This window comes from Myotis davidii, unplaced genomic scaffold (genome assembly GCF_000327345.1).
Source record: "Myotis davidii unplaced genomic scaffold, ASM32734v1 scaffold1494, whole genome shotgun sequence".
Classification (NCBI taxonomy): Eukaryota; Metazoa; Chordata; class Mammalia; order Chiroptera; family Vespertilionidae; genus Myotis; species Myotis davidii.
In genome coordinates, this window is record NW_006286246.1 from 3272075 (window position 1) to 3289842 (window position 17768).

The 17768-nt window shown below is 46.5% G+C and overlaps 1 protein-coding gene across 1 annotated transcript in view; it reads left to right on the forward strand.

Moving 5' to 3' along the window:
- FNDC1 (fibronectin type III domain containing 1) overlaps positions 1 to 13564 on the forward strand; it is a 49053-nt gene extending 35489 nt beyond the window's left edge. The window contains exons 19-25 of the mRNA XM_015560019.1: positions 1402 to 1632; positions 3419 to 3527; positions 6950 to 7029; positions 8453 to 8482; positions 9189 to 9350; positions 10692 to 10814; positions 12442 to 13564. Coding sequence (XP_015415505.1) covers positions 1402 to 1632; positions 3419 to 3527; positions 6950 to 7029; positions 8453 to 8482; positions 9189 to 9350; positions 10692 to 10814; positions 12442 to 12557 — 851 coding nt within the window. The 3' untranslated portion in view covers positions 12558 to 13564. The remainder of the gene's footprint in view (positions 1 to 1401; positions 1633 to 3418; positions 3528 to 6949; positions 7030 to 8452; positions 8483 to 9188; positions 9351 to 10691; positions 10815 to 12441) is intronic.
- The last annotated feature ends 4204 nt before the right edge of the window (positions 13565 to 17768 follow it).

Here is a 17768-nt window from a genome sequence, read left to right on the forward strand (position 1 = left end):
CCTGCGGGAGATGCCAACGCTGGCCCGTGACGTGCAGCAGCCGGCTGAGTTCACCAGATCCGACTCTCTCGTTGCACGCCGGACTCGGAACTCCCGTCAGCGCTGTTATCAGCTGTCCCAGAGAACTCTGCTGAAGACGGAGAGGCTGCCGTTGTCTGGCTGTTTCTGTGTGTCCGTAATCTATACAGCATAGATTGTTCTCCAAAACTTCCAGATGAGATCCATGGACAAGCCCTGAAGGCCCAATTTTATACAAACTATTGGAAATAGAGGAGCTAAAAACTGCCTTTGGTCGGAATGGCCACTGAGAATGAGCACCCGCACCAAAAGATGCAATGGAACACTTAGAAAGTACTAGAGCCCTGGCCAGTTTGGCTCAGTGGATAGAGCATTGGCCCTTGGACTAAAGGGTCCCGGGTTTGATGCTGGTCAAGGGTCCATACCTCTGATGCAGGCTTGATCCCTGGCCCTGGTCGGGTGCATGCGAGAGGCAACCAATCGATGTGGCTCTCTCACGTAGATGTCTCTCTCTGTCTCTCCCCCTCCCCGCACTCTCTTTAAAAATCAATGGGAAAATATACTCAGGTGAGGATGAACACAAGAAGAAGTGCTAGAATGAGAGCACTCTGGAGCCTTGTGTGTATAACGCCCGGCCCTGTGTCCCTGGCGTTTCCAACTTCTCACAGAGCGTGCATCTCAAACAGCTGTGGGCTGGAGGGAGCACCTCCTATTGGGGCCCTTGTTTCCCGGGCCCCCCTCAGTGTCAACAGACTCAGCAGGGCATGGGACATCAGTCCAAGTCCTGCCTTATTCCTGGTGCCCTTGTGGCCACCGAGGTTAGTGTAGTGTGGGTAGCTATTACTGTGCTGAGCAGAGTGTCATAGAAGGCTGTTCAGGCCTGGCCTTTGCAGACATTCCAGATGGGGATGGGGGTCACAGAAGCCCTAGAGAAGGCCTCCCAGGACTGATGCCAGAGGCTGTATATCTTGAACAGTGTATATTCCTTTCTGGTCCCAAGACTGTCTAGGGAATGAATTTTGTTCTGGGCCTGATTCACACTTTTCCAAATGTTTGGGCACAGGAATGGTAAAATGCTACAGATCTAACTTATGTTAAATGAATTGCAGTTTGGGGATCTTTCAAAGTAGCTGTGAGGCCATAGTCATCAATGTTCATGGGGCAATAGCATCTTTAGAAACCACGAGATTAACAGATATAAATGGGTGGGTCCATTAAGGAGAGCTAGGGATGTGCTTCTGGGTTTGCTATGAGGGCGATGACCTTGGAACCTCTGACTAGCAGGGAGAGACTGAACGATTGTCTGCTCCATGGAGCAGACCTTATGTTTCTGCCTCCAGAGAAAGCCTTCAGCAACCCGACTGGGTGTCTGTTCTTTCACAGCTCCTTATGTGACATATCTAAGTAAAGATCTATCCGCCCCTTGCTCTCTGACCGATGCTCTGGATCACTTCCAAGTGGAGAGCCTGGATGAAATCATCCCGACTGACATGAGGAAGAATGACCTGCCTCCGCAGCACGCGCCCCGCAATATCACCATTGTTGCTATGGAAGGCTGCCACTCATTTGTCATTGTGGACTGGGACAAAGCCACCCCGGGAGATGTGGTAACAGGTGTGTCCAAGGCAGATGTTCAGAGTTCCCATCAGCATGTAGGTGGGACATACAGATAATAACGGATGGACAGATGAGGATGAGTATATGGAAGGATGGATGGATGGATACATGGATACATGCATGGATGGATTGGATAGATGGATGTATGGATACATGGGTGGATTCGATGAATGGATGAGTAGGTGCGTGGGTGGGCTGGATGGATAAATGCAGATGTCTTCTTTCAAAAGGATGAAATATAGGCAGGTAGGAAAGTCCTGTGGGGCAGTATGAAGAGCACTGGATGAAGTCCGAAGTCCAGAATCCTAGTCCAAGATAGATTTGCATGACCTTGAGCTACCTACTTCATCTCCCTGGACATTTGTTTCCTCTTATGCAAAATATTGTTACATCTTTTACATTCTGTAATCCTGCAAAATGGCCAGGGAGTCCATGTAGCCACTTGTAAGATTAGATCCTACAGTATAATGGGTGATGAAGAGTTCCTATTGTGTGCTACCTTGTGACTCTGCCTCTTCCACTTTCCATGCCTGCTGGGTGCTTCCGGATCAGTCTTAGCGCTTCTGAATTGCTTATGTGGGAATTGGATGCGATGGGAAAAGGCCCAGGCATCTTGAGCCTTCTAGATTCTTGGCCTGTGAGATGATCATTAATTTCATCTGACTCTGCCAAGGATATATTTGAGGAGAAATATATTGAAATAAGTTTTTACTGAAGATAATTGATATTTTCTTTGAAGAGACCCTTCCTTTGTGAATGATTTCTTCTGAGCCTGCAAGTTGTGTAAGAGGAAGGGATATGTATGTGTGTGTCTCTCAGGCTAGATGGGTGATGGTGGTATAGTTTGACATTATCTGTCACTATTATGCTAATGTAGTTCATCAAAGTCATAGTACTTTTGCTTTATGTCCCTAATATTATCTCTTAAAATGAGAAAAAAGTATTCAAGAACATCCAAAAAGCAACTTTTCTTATGGAGTTTGCACAGTAGCACAAAAGCCAGGATAAGGGACACAGGGAAGAACGGCCCCGGTATTGTGCCAGGTGAGGTTGCAGGGCCCAGAGGAGCCATGATGGTGCAGGATCAAGGAGTCTGAGCTTTAGGTGTAACTAATAGTGCTGGTTACTCCAGTGTGCATGCTGCGTGGGCTGCTGCAGCCAGTCTCTATGAAGTCCAACATGCTTCTAATAGGAAGCAATAAATCAATGGAAGAAGGAAAGCTTGCAGTCAAAACATCCAGAAAATTCTTTTCTTCATTGAATATGGTTTTATGAAGGGCAATTTTGAAAATCAAGCAAGCAAGCATTCAGAAGAATCATTGAAAACCTTACCTTATACTGTTTAGCTTTTGATCTCTTGTACAACAGAGGTTACTTAACATAAGTGTACCACTGCTCCCTGAGCCCTGGGGCATTTGAGAAGCACAGCTGCAGGATGAGAGTTATCAGTTATCCTTCAGTGATTGCCCCATTTGAGGACCCCAGGGAAGCTCTCCATGTCCACCATGACTAGGTCTCCCTTCACACCCCTGACAGCTCGTGGACAGATCCTTCATAGTTCCAGTCACAGCTGTGTTCTTTGGTCTGTCTGTCTGCTCTACTGCTCCCTGAGTCCTCAGCACTTAGTATAGTGTCTGAGCAATAGTGGACATGCAATAAATATCTCTTAAATGAATTAATGAATGAACTTGAACAAGATACTTAGCCCTCCTCCACGGGTTATACCTTTTGCGGAGCGTGGTTCCTTCACGCTCACTGGGTTCTTCCTTCTTCCCACACGCAGGCTACTTGGTTTACAGCGCATCCTATGAAGACTTCATCAGGAACAAGTGGTCCACCCAGGCTTCGACGGTCACTCATTTGCCCATTGAGAACCTGAAGCCAAACACAAGGTAGGGCATGGCAGTCACTGAAAAACCAAACCATGAGACCCGTGGACACAGTGACAGGTATCCTTGGGCTGCAAAGAAAAAACCCAACCAGAATGCTTTTATGATTTCCTTTGCATCCTCTTTAGTTCCCATAGCGTATCCATGGACACTTACATAGGACAGGTAGTTTCCTTGGAAGAAGTTACTGTGGTTACTGGAATTGTTAGTCTATTGTGTGGACATTTGTTCCCTGGTTTCCAGAGACTCAGCACTGCCTACCACTGGGTAAGCAAAGATGTTCTGTATTGAAAAGGAAGTGATCCTTTTGTCATCACCTGTGTGGCGGTGTTAGACGGCACACCCTCCACATGTGACATCAATGGAGCAGCCATTGCTAAACGTTTTAATTCACTGGTACTCAAACTCTATGATGTAGAAGTTTAGATCATTCCAGGAATTAAAATAGGTTACAACCACGTCTTTCTACACCGGGCAAGTGCTGGCTGGGCAGAGGGCCATCTGGGAGCCAGAGTTTACAGCCTCAGTGTGAAAAATGCAAAATGTATTCCCAGGGTACAAAGTGGGGGAGTATGCATTTCTGCTTCTATACAATCTGGTTTTGAAAGTGATGACAGTCAGGAAAGCCTCCCTGGTGGGGGAACACAGTGAAGCACGAGCAGTGGTGTGCCTGCAAACCAGCTCTCTGGGGAGAAACAGCGCTCCCTGGTGCATGGTGTTTGCCAGTGCTCCCACCAAGGCCAGTGGTTTTCATGCCTAAAAATCGGTTTAAGACGCCGTTAACCAGGAGAAAGAGGGTGGGGCAAGGCCAGGTTGTTCCAGGCAGAAAGTTTGCTCAAAAAGACGGTGAGTTCTAGATAGGAAAGGAGGCCGAGAAGGCGGGAGGGGTGAGAAGGCTGGAGGTTAGACACTGGTCCCAGAGGGCCTGCAGAGCCCCTGGGGGCCTCTGTCCTACCGTCCACCCATGGTCAGCTGCCTGGTGGACAGACCGGAACAGCAGCTGCTATTGTGGCCTCCCCAGGGTGCCTTCCCGGCCATTTGTTCTGATGGGGAGTGCTCCCCAGGATGTGAGCACTGTGCCTTCTCTCACACGGGTTTCTGAACAGCTGCCAAACTCTCCGGGCCAGGGAAATGCTATGATGGGAGGATGCTTTTCCCCTGCGTGACCCTAGGGAGGAGGAGGAGAAGTGGGGGACTAGCAAGTCTCTGGGGGTCTCCTTTAGGAACCCAATGCTTCCTCCTTGGAGTCCAGGTTTTCCCACCTCATCGCTGTCCCCAGGCTTCCCAGACGCCACCCTCAGGGTCCCCCGAATCGGAGACACAGGAAGCCATGATGCAGAGGAGCCAGAGTGTAAACGCAGCTGTGGCTCTTCATCGCCGAGTCTTGGGTTTGACTTCGCGTGAGCATATCACCCAGCTCTGCCAGGTCACTTTCTGGAGCGCATATTTTAATCCACACTCAAGGTCCGATGATTTGTCACTGTGGAGTCGATTCAAAAGCAGGGCCAAAGCCTATGTAAGGCGGCAAGGCATGGATCGCACCTGCTACTTGGGCAAGGCAGAATCTCTTCAGAGTATGAATGCTATTTCAGCTCATAGCCAAAGCTTCATGTGGTTTTTGAAAATAGGAGCTTCACTTCCTTCATAATTCCAGGTTGCTTTTCAGCGCGGCATATTTAATTTACTTGGACACAGTAGGTGAAGTTCAAGTGGAAGCATGTCCTTGGAGTTGGGCCGCGTGGCTTTGCGGAGGATGGAATGATGATGCGCCGGGACGGTGGGTCTGGAGATGCTGAGGCGTCAGAGGGAGACCCGTTGACAACAGAGACGCTGGACTAGCTCCCCTCAGGGGCTGGCGTCTCCTCGGTGCACAGCTGAGCGCGGAGCTCGGGAAAGGGGCATCAGGCGGCTCCAGTGGTGGCTTGAGAAACAGTCAGGAGGAACGTCCCCTGTAGCCTCAGAATGTGCCATCCCTTCGGTGACATCCTGTAGCCCCCTTGGGCTTTCATTTCCTTTTTCTTGAGGAAAAAAGAAAGTATCTGTAAAGTTTGACCAGAATCACAACAGCCAGACCCATCACTTGACCAGCTGCAGTTTCGCCTTCGATTCCTCCGCAGCCACCCGCGAAAGCGCACGCCGCTGGGAAAACGTGAACTGCTGAGCAACGTGACATCTGGAGACGTGTGTTCTCAATTGCGCATCTTTTTCTCAAATGAGATTTAGAAAGGATTCTCCCCTAATGTGAATGACTTTCTCAAAAGGCTTCAAAGAAGACTAATTTTACTGGGTGGCTTCATCAGCTCAGCCATTTCGACCAGCTCTGTTTCATCAGACACAGAATCACGTCCTGTCTGTAACTGTGAGGCCACGGGATCCTTGGTGATCGCAGATGCTCAGAAGCGTGGCGCCAGGACACAGCCTTTGCTCTCCGCATGTCAGTAACTCACCTTAAAAACCCAGTGCCTTTTCCTCAGCGCATGTAATCTGTGCGCCTGACGAAGAATTCTGGAACGAAGTGTGACTCCTCTGGTCAGAGCCACAGGGAAAGACTCGCCATGAACTCTCCAAAGCGGTGCAGAGCCACACTCGCAGGATGTACCCCTTCCTCGCCTGCAGTAGCCCAGGAGGGCACGGGGGAGGGACACACAGAGCTTCTCAGAGACGGAGTGGGTACTAAGTGGTGCTGGGCCCCAGTCTCTCCAGCCACCGCTTTCATCCTGTAGCTCCCAAGAGAGCAAAGCAAGATGTCCCGGGACTCCCACCCCCGGGGGCCTAGCAGCCTCCCTCCAGGTGGACGAGCCGATGTGCTTGCTGCCCATTCTCTGTTCCAAGACCAAGGAGAATCCTTGAGAAGTTCTCCAGGCCTGCTCCCCATCCCTTCCTGGACTTGCTCCTCTCTCCCGGAGGCGCAGAAGCTCGAAACTCTTCTAAGGCTTCCAAGCCAACCACAGCGCTTGTCATGCAACCAAAACACGTTGGTTGCCTCTGGACTCCGCCTCTGGACCAGTTCTCCCTCTCTGCCCGCGGTCATGGCGGGCCACACAGCCTGCTCTTCCACGCAGAGCCCAGCGGCGCCCTCCAGGGCCTGGCCCTCCAGCTGGGCCCGAGCAGGACAAGAGGAGGTTCCTCCCAGGGCCCAGTTTCACGGCAGAACCACCGGGTGCCCTAAGGGACACACTCTCTCAGTGATGCCCCGTCTGCTCACAGTGGCCACAGGTCTATGCTGTTCATTGTATTATTTTGAGAAGTTTTTAGAAAATGAGAAAGTTCAGAGAACGATGAAGAAATAGCAGGGATGTGTGCATTAGTAAAAACAAAAAAAAATAGGACTCAAAGTCTGCCACAGAGTAAGGAGTTGGGAAGTCTGTCTTATTACAGAAGTTAAACAAGGGTCTCTCTCAGCAAGCGTTTTCTTCCCATTTCAGGTATTATTTTAAAGTTCAAGCCAAGAACCCTCAGGGCTATGGACCCATCAGCCCGTCGGTCTCATTTGTCACGGAGTCAGGTACGGCTGCCTTCACTTCTCATTTCTCCCTCTTCTCAAAAACAAATAATTTGGAATAATGACTGCAATAGAATAAAAACTGGAAAATTAGAATCCTAACTTTTCTATTTACTGAATTCATATTGGCTATTGCTTTATTAAATAAACATCACTTTCTGCTAGGTTAAAACTTGGACAATAATATTCAAAGTAGTCTTTTTTGGAACTGCCTGGAAAATGGAAAGGTCAAATTCCAGTGAAAATGGGGATCTAGTTCTCAGCCATGCAGGAAAGGTAGTCTGAATCTCTCTGCAAAAGATTTCGTGACAGAGGTAATTTTTTCATTGCAAACAGCTTAAGAGCATAACTAGCCTGAGGCCTGAGAGGCAGCTGCTTCTAACAATGAGTTACGTCTCTAAGATGCTTATTTAATTGTTTAAGATTTTTCTTTTCTTTTTAAAAAATATATTTGTATTGATTTCAGAGAGGAAGGGAGAGAAATAGAAAGAGAGAAACATGAATGATGAGAGGGAATCATTGATCCGCTGCCTCCTGCCTACTGCATCAAAACATGGAGAAGAAAATGAAATCTTTTTGAGACTATGCTCTCTATACTGGAAATGTAGGCAAAGGACCTCAACAGCATTTTCATCTATTTCATCTAAGAAGTGTGTTTCTCATTAGTAATCAAGAAGAAGCCATTATCAGTGGTTAATGTGCTAACGTAGGGAATGTGTCTATATTTATGGCTACATTTCCTAAAAAGAAAATGGACTTTTGGCAACTTTCAGGATCAACATGATAAAAATCTATAAGAAGAAAACCAAATTATTCACACTTAAGCATCTATCAAGAACCTGATGTCTGAAATCTGAGGGTAGGAAGGCACATGTGTAGCTCATTCTTGTTTCTTACTCAGCAGCATTCCTTGCACGGCGGCTGTACCACAGTGAGCTTCTCCACTCACCTGCTGGTAGACATTGGGCTGTTTCTGCTTTTTGACTATGAAAAATAAAGCTGCCTCACACATTCATGTATACAAGTGTTTTCTGGGACATGTTTTAATTTCTCTTGGGTAAGATCTCAAGGCCACAGAGGGTGGATTTTACAGTAGGTGCATGTTTACCTTTTTAAGAAACCACCAACCTGTTTTCCCAAGATGGACACGTTTTAAAACATAATGAGTATTTCATTTCATTATTTTGTGGTACCCAGTGTCAAAGTATTCAGAGACCCACAACTTCTATAAAAATAATGAAGTATTTCTCAAAAGGAAGTGCTCAGAAAATAAAAACTAACAAAAATGTTGGCCTTTGACAAAGAAACCATATATTTTTTCTTTGCTACTCCAGTTGGGTTAGCCCTCTCAATTATAATACACATTTAAGTCCTGGCATGGTTGTGAAATGTGATAATGGAGTCATTTTTTTTTTTCATTCTACAGACAACCCTCTGCTTGTTGTGAGGCCACCAGGTAAGTCTGTCTTCTTGATAAACTCCATATTTGAGTAATCATGTTGAACACTGACTATGAGATTATTACAAGTGCTGGACCATTTTTGTATTTTTATAATATTAGGACAACATCGGTGGTTTCTTTACTCCCTTCATCCTAATCCAGGGAAAAGTGATCTGGGAATTTTTTAATAGCAGCCAACATCGACAAAAAACCATTATGGGTGACCAAGCTCTCTGAGAATAGATAAGTTTATTTTCATTCAACCCCCTTTGAATATTTTAAATATTTGAAAAGGTAGCAAAATGCATTAAGTGTATAACAAAATTTTACTTTGTTTTTAAATAACCTGAGAAAGCTCTATTGCTCAAGTTCAGGATGGGTCTTCTGAGTGACAAGAACAGTAGGAGTCTAGGCAGAGGGACCTGGTGGGAGGTAGGATGGCATGCCTTGCAAGATCAACTTGGCCTCTATAGCTTATTTCCCATAATGCCGTTTTCTTGCTCTGAGAATCTCTTCACTATGTTTGAGTAAAAGGAACTCCACGGCTATGTTTCAGTCCTAAGAAGGCAAAGGAAAGAGAAAGAGGATGCCCACTGGGAGGTGGGAAAGCTTTGCTCAGGGAAGCCTTGAGAAAGAAGGCCCAGCAAATAAGTCAGATCTCTGGTACTTGTGCGAGAGTAAACACGGGAGCGCCATGCCCTGGTGTGTTTTTGTTGTCAAGGAGGTGAGCCCATCTGGATCCCATTTGCTTTCAAACACAACCCTGACTACACGGACTGCCATGGCCGGCAGTATGTGAAGCGGACGTGGTACAGAAAGTTTGTGGGCGTCATTCTCTGTAACTCACTGCGGTACAAGATCTACCTCAGTGACAACCTGAAAGGTAGGTCTTTGAGGCTGGTTGGCTGTGGGAGGGCAGGAAGAATTTTTATTTTATGAGCTGCTCACTTGACATAGCAGGTGTGTGAGGGCATATTTAGGTTTAGCTCAAATTCAAACCAGCTTGGCAGGCTCTGTCTTAGGGTGATTCGTTCCCTCACTGGCACCCAGACAGATACATGTTTTAAACCTACCTTTTAGGAATTCTGACAAAATTCTGACATAAATGTAAAGGCCAGTTTTTGCTGTTAATGCAATAATACGCATGAGTATAAGCTGGAAGGATTGAGGAAAACACTCCCTTCGTTTCCTGCTACTGGCACAACTTCACAGAGAAAAAGACACAGATGGTAAAACATGCTTTATCAGAACCATCTTTTCCAAATAAAAATTACATCGACTTCATCGTGGGTGGGGAGTAAAACAAAGGATCACATGCACTTTGACCTACTAACATTCCAAAATGCCATTTGACCCAGCTGGCTTTGCCTCATTCACCTACGCAAATTTTTTTTTTAATTTTTCCCTTTATTTTTATTGTTGACACTATTACAGATGTCCCCTTCCCCACCCTTTGCCTGCCTCCACCCAGACCCCAAATTTTTTTTATTTCAAAATTTGCACAATTTTTAGTAAATACATTTTTCAATTTTTCCTCAGCTGCTCTATATTTTATTATGGGTTTTTTTGTTGTTGTTTGTTTTTTTCTTGCTAGTGGCATCATGTCAAGATAATGTCAAAACAAAATCTCCCTTACAGTCCTCCACACTGGCAGTTTCTCAGTGTGTATGCCTCTCCCAGCACTCACTGTCTGTGTCTCTCTGCCCTTCTCCTCCTGTGGTTCGGAAGTCCTAGGAGAGGTGCACAGCCTGCAGCATCCCAGGGTTGAGAAAAACAACTTTGTCCTACTGTGCAGCTGTGTTTCAGCACCACGGACAGTGCCTCATGCCACTGACACACACTCTACTAGTTATAAATGAAAATAGGTTCTTCTATTTTTATAGGTCTTTGTACCTTTCACAGTGCAGCCTCTAGACTAGATTAGTTTCATCTGTTCTTTTTTTTAAAAAACCAACGATTAAAAAAGTATACCATTTATATTCTGAAACTGCCTGTAATGGTTTCCATTTAGTGAACACTTGTTAAGTATTTAACATACATGATCTCTGACAACTTAAACACTTATGGGTTGGTACCATTATCACCAAGTTTCAAACATGGAAAGTATGACACACAGAGTTGAGTAATGTACCCACTTCAAATAGTCTCCAAAGCCCAGGCAGACTCCTAAACCATCTGCGGCACTTTTTGAACAGTCACTGACTTATCTTATTCCTCCATGAAGACACATTCTACAGCATCGGAGACAGCTGGGGAAGAGGTGAAGACCATTGCCAATTTGTGGATTCACACCTGGATGGGAGAACGGGGCCTCACTCCTACATAGAGGCCCTCCCTAGCATTCAAGGTAATGAGGACACAGACCTGGCATATTCCACTGGGGGTGAGAGAGGAGGACTGATATGGGGAGAAAGTTCACCGTGGCCCTGGCTTTGGTGTACCGCTTGATGACAGGTTGTTGGTAGCATTATAGCTCATGACAATCAAACATTAACAAAATACACCTACTGTGTGCTGGAGTTGGGTAAGCCTAGGGAAAGAAGAGCTCAATGGAATATAAGACCTCATCCCTACTCTCAGGAAGATGGTCCAAGACCAGAAAGAGAAGCTAAGTATCTGAAAGGCAACTAACAGGTACAACTTAAACTGTAGATAGTGACAAGAGTTATGTCACATGGTCGTCCTGTTGTCAGGCGATTGAGCAGATTACAGCCACTGTCTGAGTGTGAGGGAGGCCGGCCATCAGACACTGTTGGGGAAGGTTTTCGTAAGAGACAGAGTCAAAAAGAGGCATAGACACACACAGAGTGGAGGGCCTTTGTGGGGAGAATGGCAGGAACAGTAAGGAAGAGAAAAATAAACAAGTGCAAACCAACCGTGACCTGCTTCAGGGGACAGTGTATCAGCTATTTGATGATGGCTGTTGTAAGGTGGGAACTAGTGTATTCACCTCAAGTGTGAACACCCTGCAATATGTTACTTACTCCCCCAACAAACAAACAATCAGAACTGAACGAAGTCCAGCTCTTTTCCCCATTATGCACTCAGTTCTCAACAATCTGGCATTTTCAAGACACGAGATGTTTTCTGATCCATCGACATTTTTAGCTCGGGGAAGAAAATGGTACAAAGTTATTCATTTTCAAAGAAGTAAAATACAATAAAATACATAAAACAATAAAATAAGTGTATTAGGGTTCTCCAGAAAAACAAAACCAGTGCGGGATGGGGGGGGGGCGGGGGAGGGAGAGAAAAAGGGAGCGAGGTGCTTATTTCAAGGAATTGCCTCATATGATGGTAGAGGCCGGCAAGCCCGGAATCTGCAGGGGCCAGCAGGCTGGAGACCCGGGAGAGTCTGTTTCCGTGTGAGTTGCTGGCAGGACACTGTCCTCTTAACGGGAAGGAAGTTTCTTTAGGGCCTTTAACTGATTGGATGAGGCCCACCCACCATATGAAGGGTAACCCATTTTACTCAAAGTCTTTCGATTTAAATGTTAATCTCATCTAAAACACACATTCACAGAAAGACCTGAATAATAGTTGACCAAATATCTGGGTCCCATAGCCTAGCCAAATTGAATACAGAAAATTAACCATCAAAATAAACATTAAATATAGGGTGTCCCAACAAATGTATACACACACTTTGAATAATTGTAAAGGCAGTTTATTAAAATACATCCCATTTTCAAAATTGAGCTACCGCTGTTAAAACATGTACACATTTTGGGGAGACACCCTATATACAGGTGTAAGTGCTTTTCCAAAGTCACCTTACTAACATTGACAAATGTGGTTGAAAGGGGTTTGTTACCAATATCAGGACTCCTTTATTGCTCTTATCACTTAGGAAACCTCATGGATTTTAGGAACGCTATGCCGGGAACAGGGATAAAGACCAAATACATATTTCTTACTATAAATGGCAGTATCACAGACACATTTCTCTCCTCTTTTTCCTTTTCCCGTTCCAGGCTACTACCGCCAGTATCGCCAGGAGCCTGTCCGCTTTGGCAACATTGGCTTTGGGACCCCCTATTACTACGTGGGCTGGTATGAGTGTGGCGTCTCCATCCCAGGGAAGTGGTAACCACAGGACGAGCATGCGGAAAGCTTGCCCTGCCCGGCCCCCTGGACTAACTCGCACTGAGGGCTGAGCAGGAAAAGGAAGACGGCGCCTGTCCCAAGCCCCTCTGCCCCGTGTCAGCAAGGCCACAAGGTGGACACTGGATATTTGGGGCATCTTCAGTCTGGACTCAGCCCCACTTCCTGGCCTGGACCACACACGGGATTCAATGTTGCTGTTAAGTTTGCTTCTCCACACGTTTTGCTTATAATAGCACATCCCAGAGACAACCAAAGCACACAGCTACCAGGGATGCCCACTGATTCAGGGTGATTTTCACACTTCTTAGGCACAATATCCAGACCATCGGTATCTCCAGAGAACAGCAGAAGCTGGCTTCATGGGATGCTACACGTTCTTTTTTCACCGGACTCCTCCCGAACTAGCTGACGTTATGCTCCTGGCTCTTTCTCTGCAGGAGAACGAATTACTCAAATCCTCACCCAAGAAAATATATCCTGCTTAAGATTTATCCATGACTCACCCACTGCTAGACCAAATGTATCAAATCTTGGTCAATCTCATTTTGATATATATATGTATATATGCATATACATATCCACACTTGTCTGCAAGAATGTTGATTAAAATCGCTAAATTTGTACCTGTTTATTAGAGAAACGTGTGTGGGACTTTTGGGAGCAAAGGTGCCATTTTCGAACATCTTATTGAGGTGTCCAGAGCATGCGTTCTCAGCAGAGGAAAGCCATGCCTCCTTCCTGTGCGTGCTGCTGAGCTGTGGGTGGTGCGGGTACTGCCGCAGGGTGGCAGACTCATTGCAGACCGAGTGCCTTCGGTCTCCCACGCCCGTGTGGAAACGCGCGGCTGTCTCTGTGGGGACAGACCTAGCATGTTTGCAGATTAAGAGTTTAGGTCTCGAGTGATTCGAAAATCCAGTCTTAAAGAAACCCCTTTCCCTCTCCTGCCTGGCTCAGTGTCTACTTCTTGAAATAAAGCACCTTACCCCTCTTCGCCGCAGCACACGTGAGTTTATTTAAAACACCGTGTCCGGTCCACGGGCTTGGCTCCTCCGTGTCCTCCGGCAGCTCTGTGCAGTGAACAGTTTGTCTCAGACAGGTTTACACATACGAAAAACAGGGCTGGAGGTGGATCCGTTTCTGGGCCCACTGGTGTTTCCCTCATATGAATGATGTGACGTGGGATGCAGTCCAGGCTCCTGGAGCCAACCAGTGCAGGCCGGCGCTGTGTTGAGGGAACGTCTGGTGTATCGTGTAGACGTGAAGATAGAACTTACAAGCAAACAAGTAACTTTGCAGGCCGCTGCATTGGGGCTGTGATAATGGACACTTCCCTCAGCTCCCACCATCCCCTTTGCACAGTAAACAACAGTAGAGACAGTGTGAGTAGGCAGACAGCTGGGAGAATAGAGAATTCCTTAGGAGGGCAGATCAGATGCCCAGCTCACGTGCTACTCGCATGTTAATTTGCAAAATAGCATAATGCTCTCCAGGTCCATCCATGCTGTTGCAAACGGTAGGAGTTCCTTTTTACAGCAGCGTAGTATTCCATTGTGTAGATGTACCACAGTGTTTTAATCCACTCTTCTGCTGATGGGCACTTAGGCTGTTTCCAAATCTTAGCTATTGTAAATTGTGCTGTTATGATCAGAGGGGTGCATATATCCTTTCTGTTTGGTGTTTCTAGTTTCTTGGGATATATTCCTAGAAGTGGGATCCTTGGGTCAAGTGGGAGTTCCACTTTTAGTTTTTTGAGGAAACTCCATACTGTTCTCCACAGTGGCTGCACAAGTCTGCATTACCACCAGCAGTGCACGAGGGTTCCTTTTTCTCCACATCCTCTCCAGCACTTGTCGTTTGTTGATTTGTGGATGATAGCCATTCTGACAGGTGTGAGATGGTACCTCACTGTCATTTTGATTTTCACCTCTTGGATGATTAGTGACTTTGAACATGTTTTCATATGTCTCTTGGCCTTCTGTATGTCCTGTTTTGAAAAGTGTCTACTTAGGTGTGTTGCCCATTTTTTGATTGGGTTATCTTCCTTTTGTTAAGTTGTATGAGTTCCCTGTAAATGTTGGAGGTTAAACCCTTATTGGGAGATAACATTAGCAAATATGTTCTCCAGTGCAGTGACAGAAATCTTTAAGTAGCTTTTGTGGCTCTTGCACATGAAAGGGGGATTTTTTAAAAAGAAGGATGTCTAAAATCACCTTATATTTTACTCTTATTAACACTCAAACAAACTTCTTTCAATAAAGATAAGGTCTTTCAGTATAAGTGAATTTTTCTAATAAGCAGGTAACTGGCTTTGGCACCCACCAGCTGGCCATCACCACTGCTGTCGGAGGGAGAGAGGCTCCAGGCTGAGGCCCCGGGGAGAGCCTGCAGTTTGCAATTTCCTGAGTGTTCCCTTGGGTATGAATCATTCATTAGCCATCATTAGAATCATTCATTAGCACTCAAGCAGGCATGCTGGGCTGTCCCACAGCCGCCTGGGCACGGCCTCCTCTGGGAGAGATGGGGATCCGGTCAGGAGAGGAGCAGGCACCTCTTCCCTTCGCGATCCACACTCTTCATAACCGCACGGCATGTGCCCTGCTCCTTTCACACACTAAGGGCTTCCTGCTCACTCCTCAGAAGCACGTGGAATCCCCTGGCGTTCACTCAACAATGAACACTGAGCCCCGCGATACCGGAGGATGTATTTCATTATAGAAACCTGCACTTTTATTAGAAAGAAGTGTTTGTGCCCTGGCCGGTGTGCTCAGTGGTCAGAGCATCAGCCTGCGCACTAAAGGGTTGTGGGTTTGATTCCTGTCAAGGGCACGTTCCTGGGTTGCAGATTCCTGGCTCCCAATGGGGGAATGTGTGTGAGGTAACCAATAGATGTGTCTCTCTCACATCGATGTGTTTTTTCTCCCTGCCCCCCACTCTCCCTCCCTTCCACTCTCAAAAAAAGAAAAGAAAGAAATGGAAAAAATATCCTCAGTTGAGGATTAACAACAACAAAAAAGTGTTTGCAAGTTTTGATGGAAATTACTACAAATCCCAGATGATAGAGCAGCCAAAACAAAAACACCGGCTCTGAGCCAAGGTGGTACGATTACCAAAATTCTGTCCAAACGTGGTTACGTCACAGTTCACATGAGTGCTCGTGGCCACATCCAGCTCCGGCCCCTGTCCACTCAGGAGGCCACATTTCAGAACGCCATGGGCCTGAAAACCACTTCGTGTCAGGTCAGGAGGACATTAATGGGGTCGTTTTCCTAAAGCCTTTGTCTATTTCAAAGGCTCAAAGAAGCAGCGAGTTTGCCAGCTCTAGAGGCAGAAGTAGCATAGGTGGGGATTCAAGAAAAAGAACACGTGGCTCACACAGCGAGGAGCGAGCCTCCTTGGGAAGCAGGGAGAAGTCTGTCCCTGAAAAGCCTGAAACAGCACGGGAAAGGCCTAAACTTGCGCCCGGAGGCCCCGGCCTGTGTCCACGTGGCCTGCGAGCCCAGAATGGCTTTTCAGAGGGCTGTAAACCAAACAAACAGACAAGCAAAAAACTCAGTATTAGTCAACAGAAACCATATGTGGTTCACGGGCCTGGAATATGTGCCATCTTACCCTGTAAGAAAACGTTTGCACAGCCTAGGTTAGAGTTTTCCTGGGTTTAAAGACGGTTTAAGCAAAGTCCTAGTTAAAAACTATCACATCACATAGGACTTCATAGATGTCTGTTTTCCTCGTACTTGAGTTATGTTTGGAAATTGATGGATATGCTCAGGATAAAAAAGTCGAGGAATTCGGTGTGTGTGTGTGGGGCGGGGGGGGGCAGGGGGGATTCAAAGGTGGATCTGCAAGCTCAGTATGGGAACTAGTCCTGCTCTAGAAAACGTTCGAGATTCATGCCGGGGGGTGGGGTGGGGGTGGGGGAGGAGTGCTCAGAGATCCCTGGCACCACGTGTCCAGTCTGGCTCAGCACCTGTGGGCTCCGAAGCAGACTGAGGGTACGTGGGGGGGGCGTGGACGCAGCCAGCTCGTGCCCTCAGCACGTGGGGATGTTTGGAAGCAACGGCGGGCTCTCTCCTTGGCCCAGCATTTCTCCGCCCTTCCTCGACTTCCACAGCGGTCAGTGGCCTCCGTGCCAGGCAGTGTGCGGACATGTGCACCTCAGCGCTCACAGTCTACACCAAAACAGCACTTGAGAAGCTGGGCTGGTTTGAAAGCTTGGGGGACGATACCTACGTGATGGGCTTTGTGTGTGTTTGCTGCTCTGGGTGCTGACATCTCTGTTGTTCTAGCTTCATCGAAGCGCAGCTGCTCGGAGGCTTGGTAAATTCCGTTCACAGCATTTCTGGGTTGCCTCGCTGTATCGGAAATATTTGTTTGGTGACCACAGCTTCGTTCTGTTTTTGATGCTGAATTGGAAAATGCTGTTTGTCCTTTGGGACTGTTCTAGTTAATGAGGAACAGATGGTGGTCTGAGAGGTACAGAACTTGTTGACTAGTCAGAAGATCCTCTTGGTGTACATTTAGGGCTTTCTCTGTAGTAGGGATATTTCTGAAGTAATGTGTATTAGTGAGTGGAAAATAACTTGTATCCTAGTTCATGGTTCAAATACAAGGTCAATATTATCAATGCATCCATGCATATACTAGTACATCTGTAACAGACAACTTTATTAAGTCCTTCCTAAGTGTCAGGGATCCTTCTGAGTACAGATTTATTCTTCGGTGTTTTTTCAAAAAATTGGTTGGTGTGTGTTTTTTTAATTTTTTAAAAAAACACACACCAACCATTTTAGTGAGGCATGGTTGGCATACAGAAGGGTGTATATAATTAATGTGTACAATGTGATAAGTATATACCTGTGAAACCGTCACCACCATCTGTACCAGAAACACACCCATTACCTTCAAAAGTTTCTTCCCACCCTCTTAATTTATTTGTGTGTGTGTGTGTGTGTATGTGTGTGTGTGTGTGTGAGAGAGAGAGAGAGAGATAAGAACACTTAACATAGGACCTCCCCTCTGAGCAAGTTTTAAGTGTGCAATACAGTATTGTTAGCTACAGGCCCCGTGCTGTACAGGAGACCTCTAGGTCTTACTCGTCTTGCATGGCCAAAACTAACACCTCTGCGTTTCCCCTCTCCAGCCTCTGGCAACCACCATTCTCCTCACTGCTTCAAGAGTTTTTTTTAGATTCCAC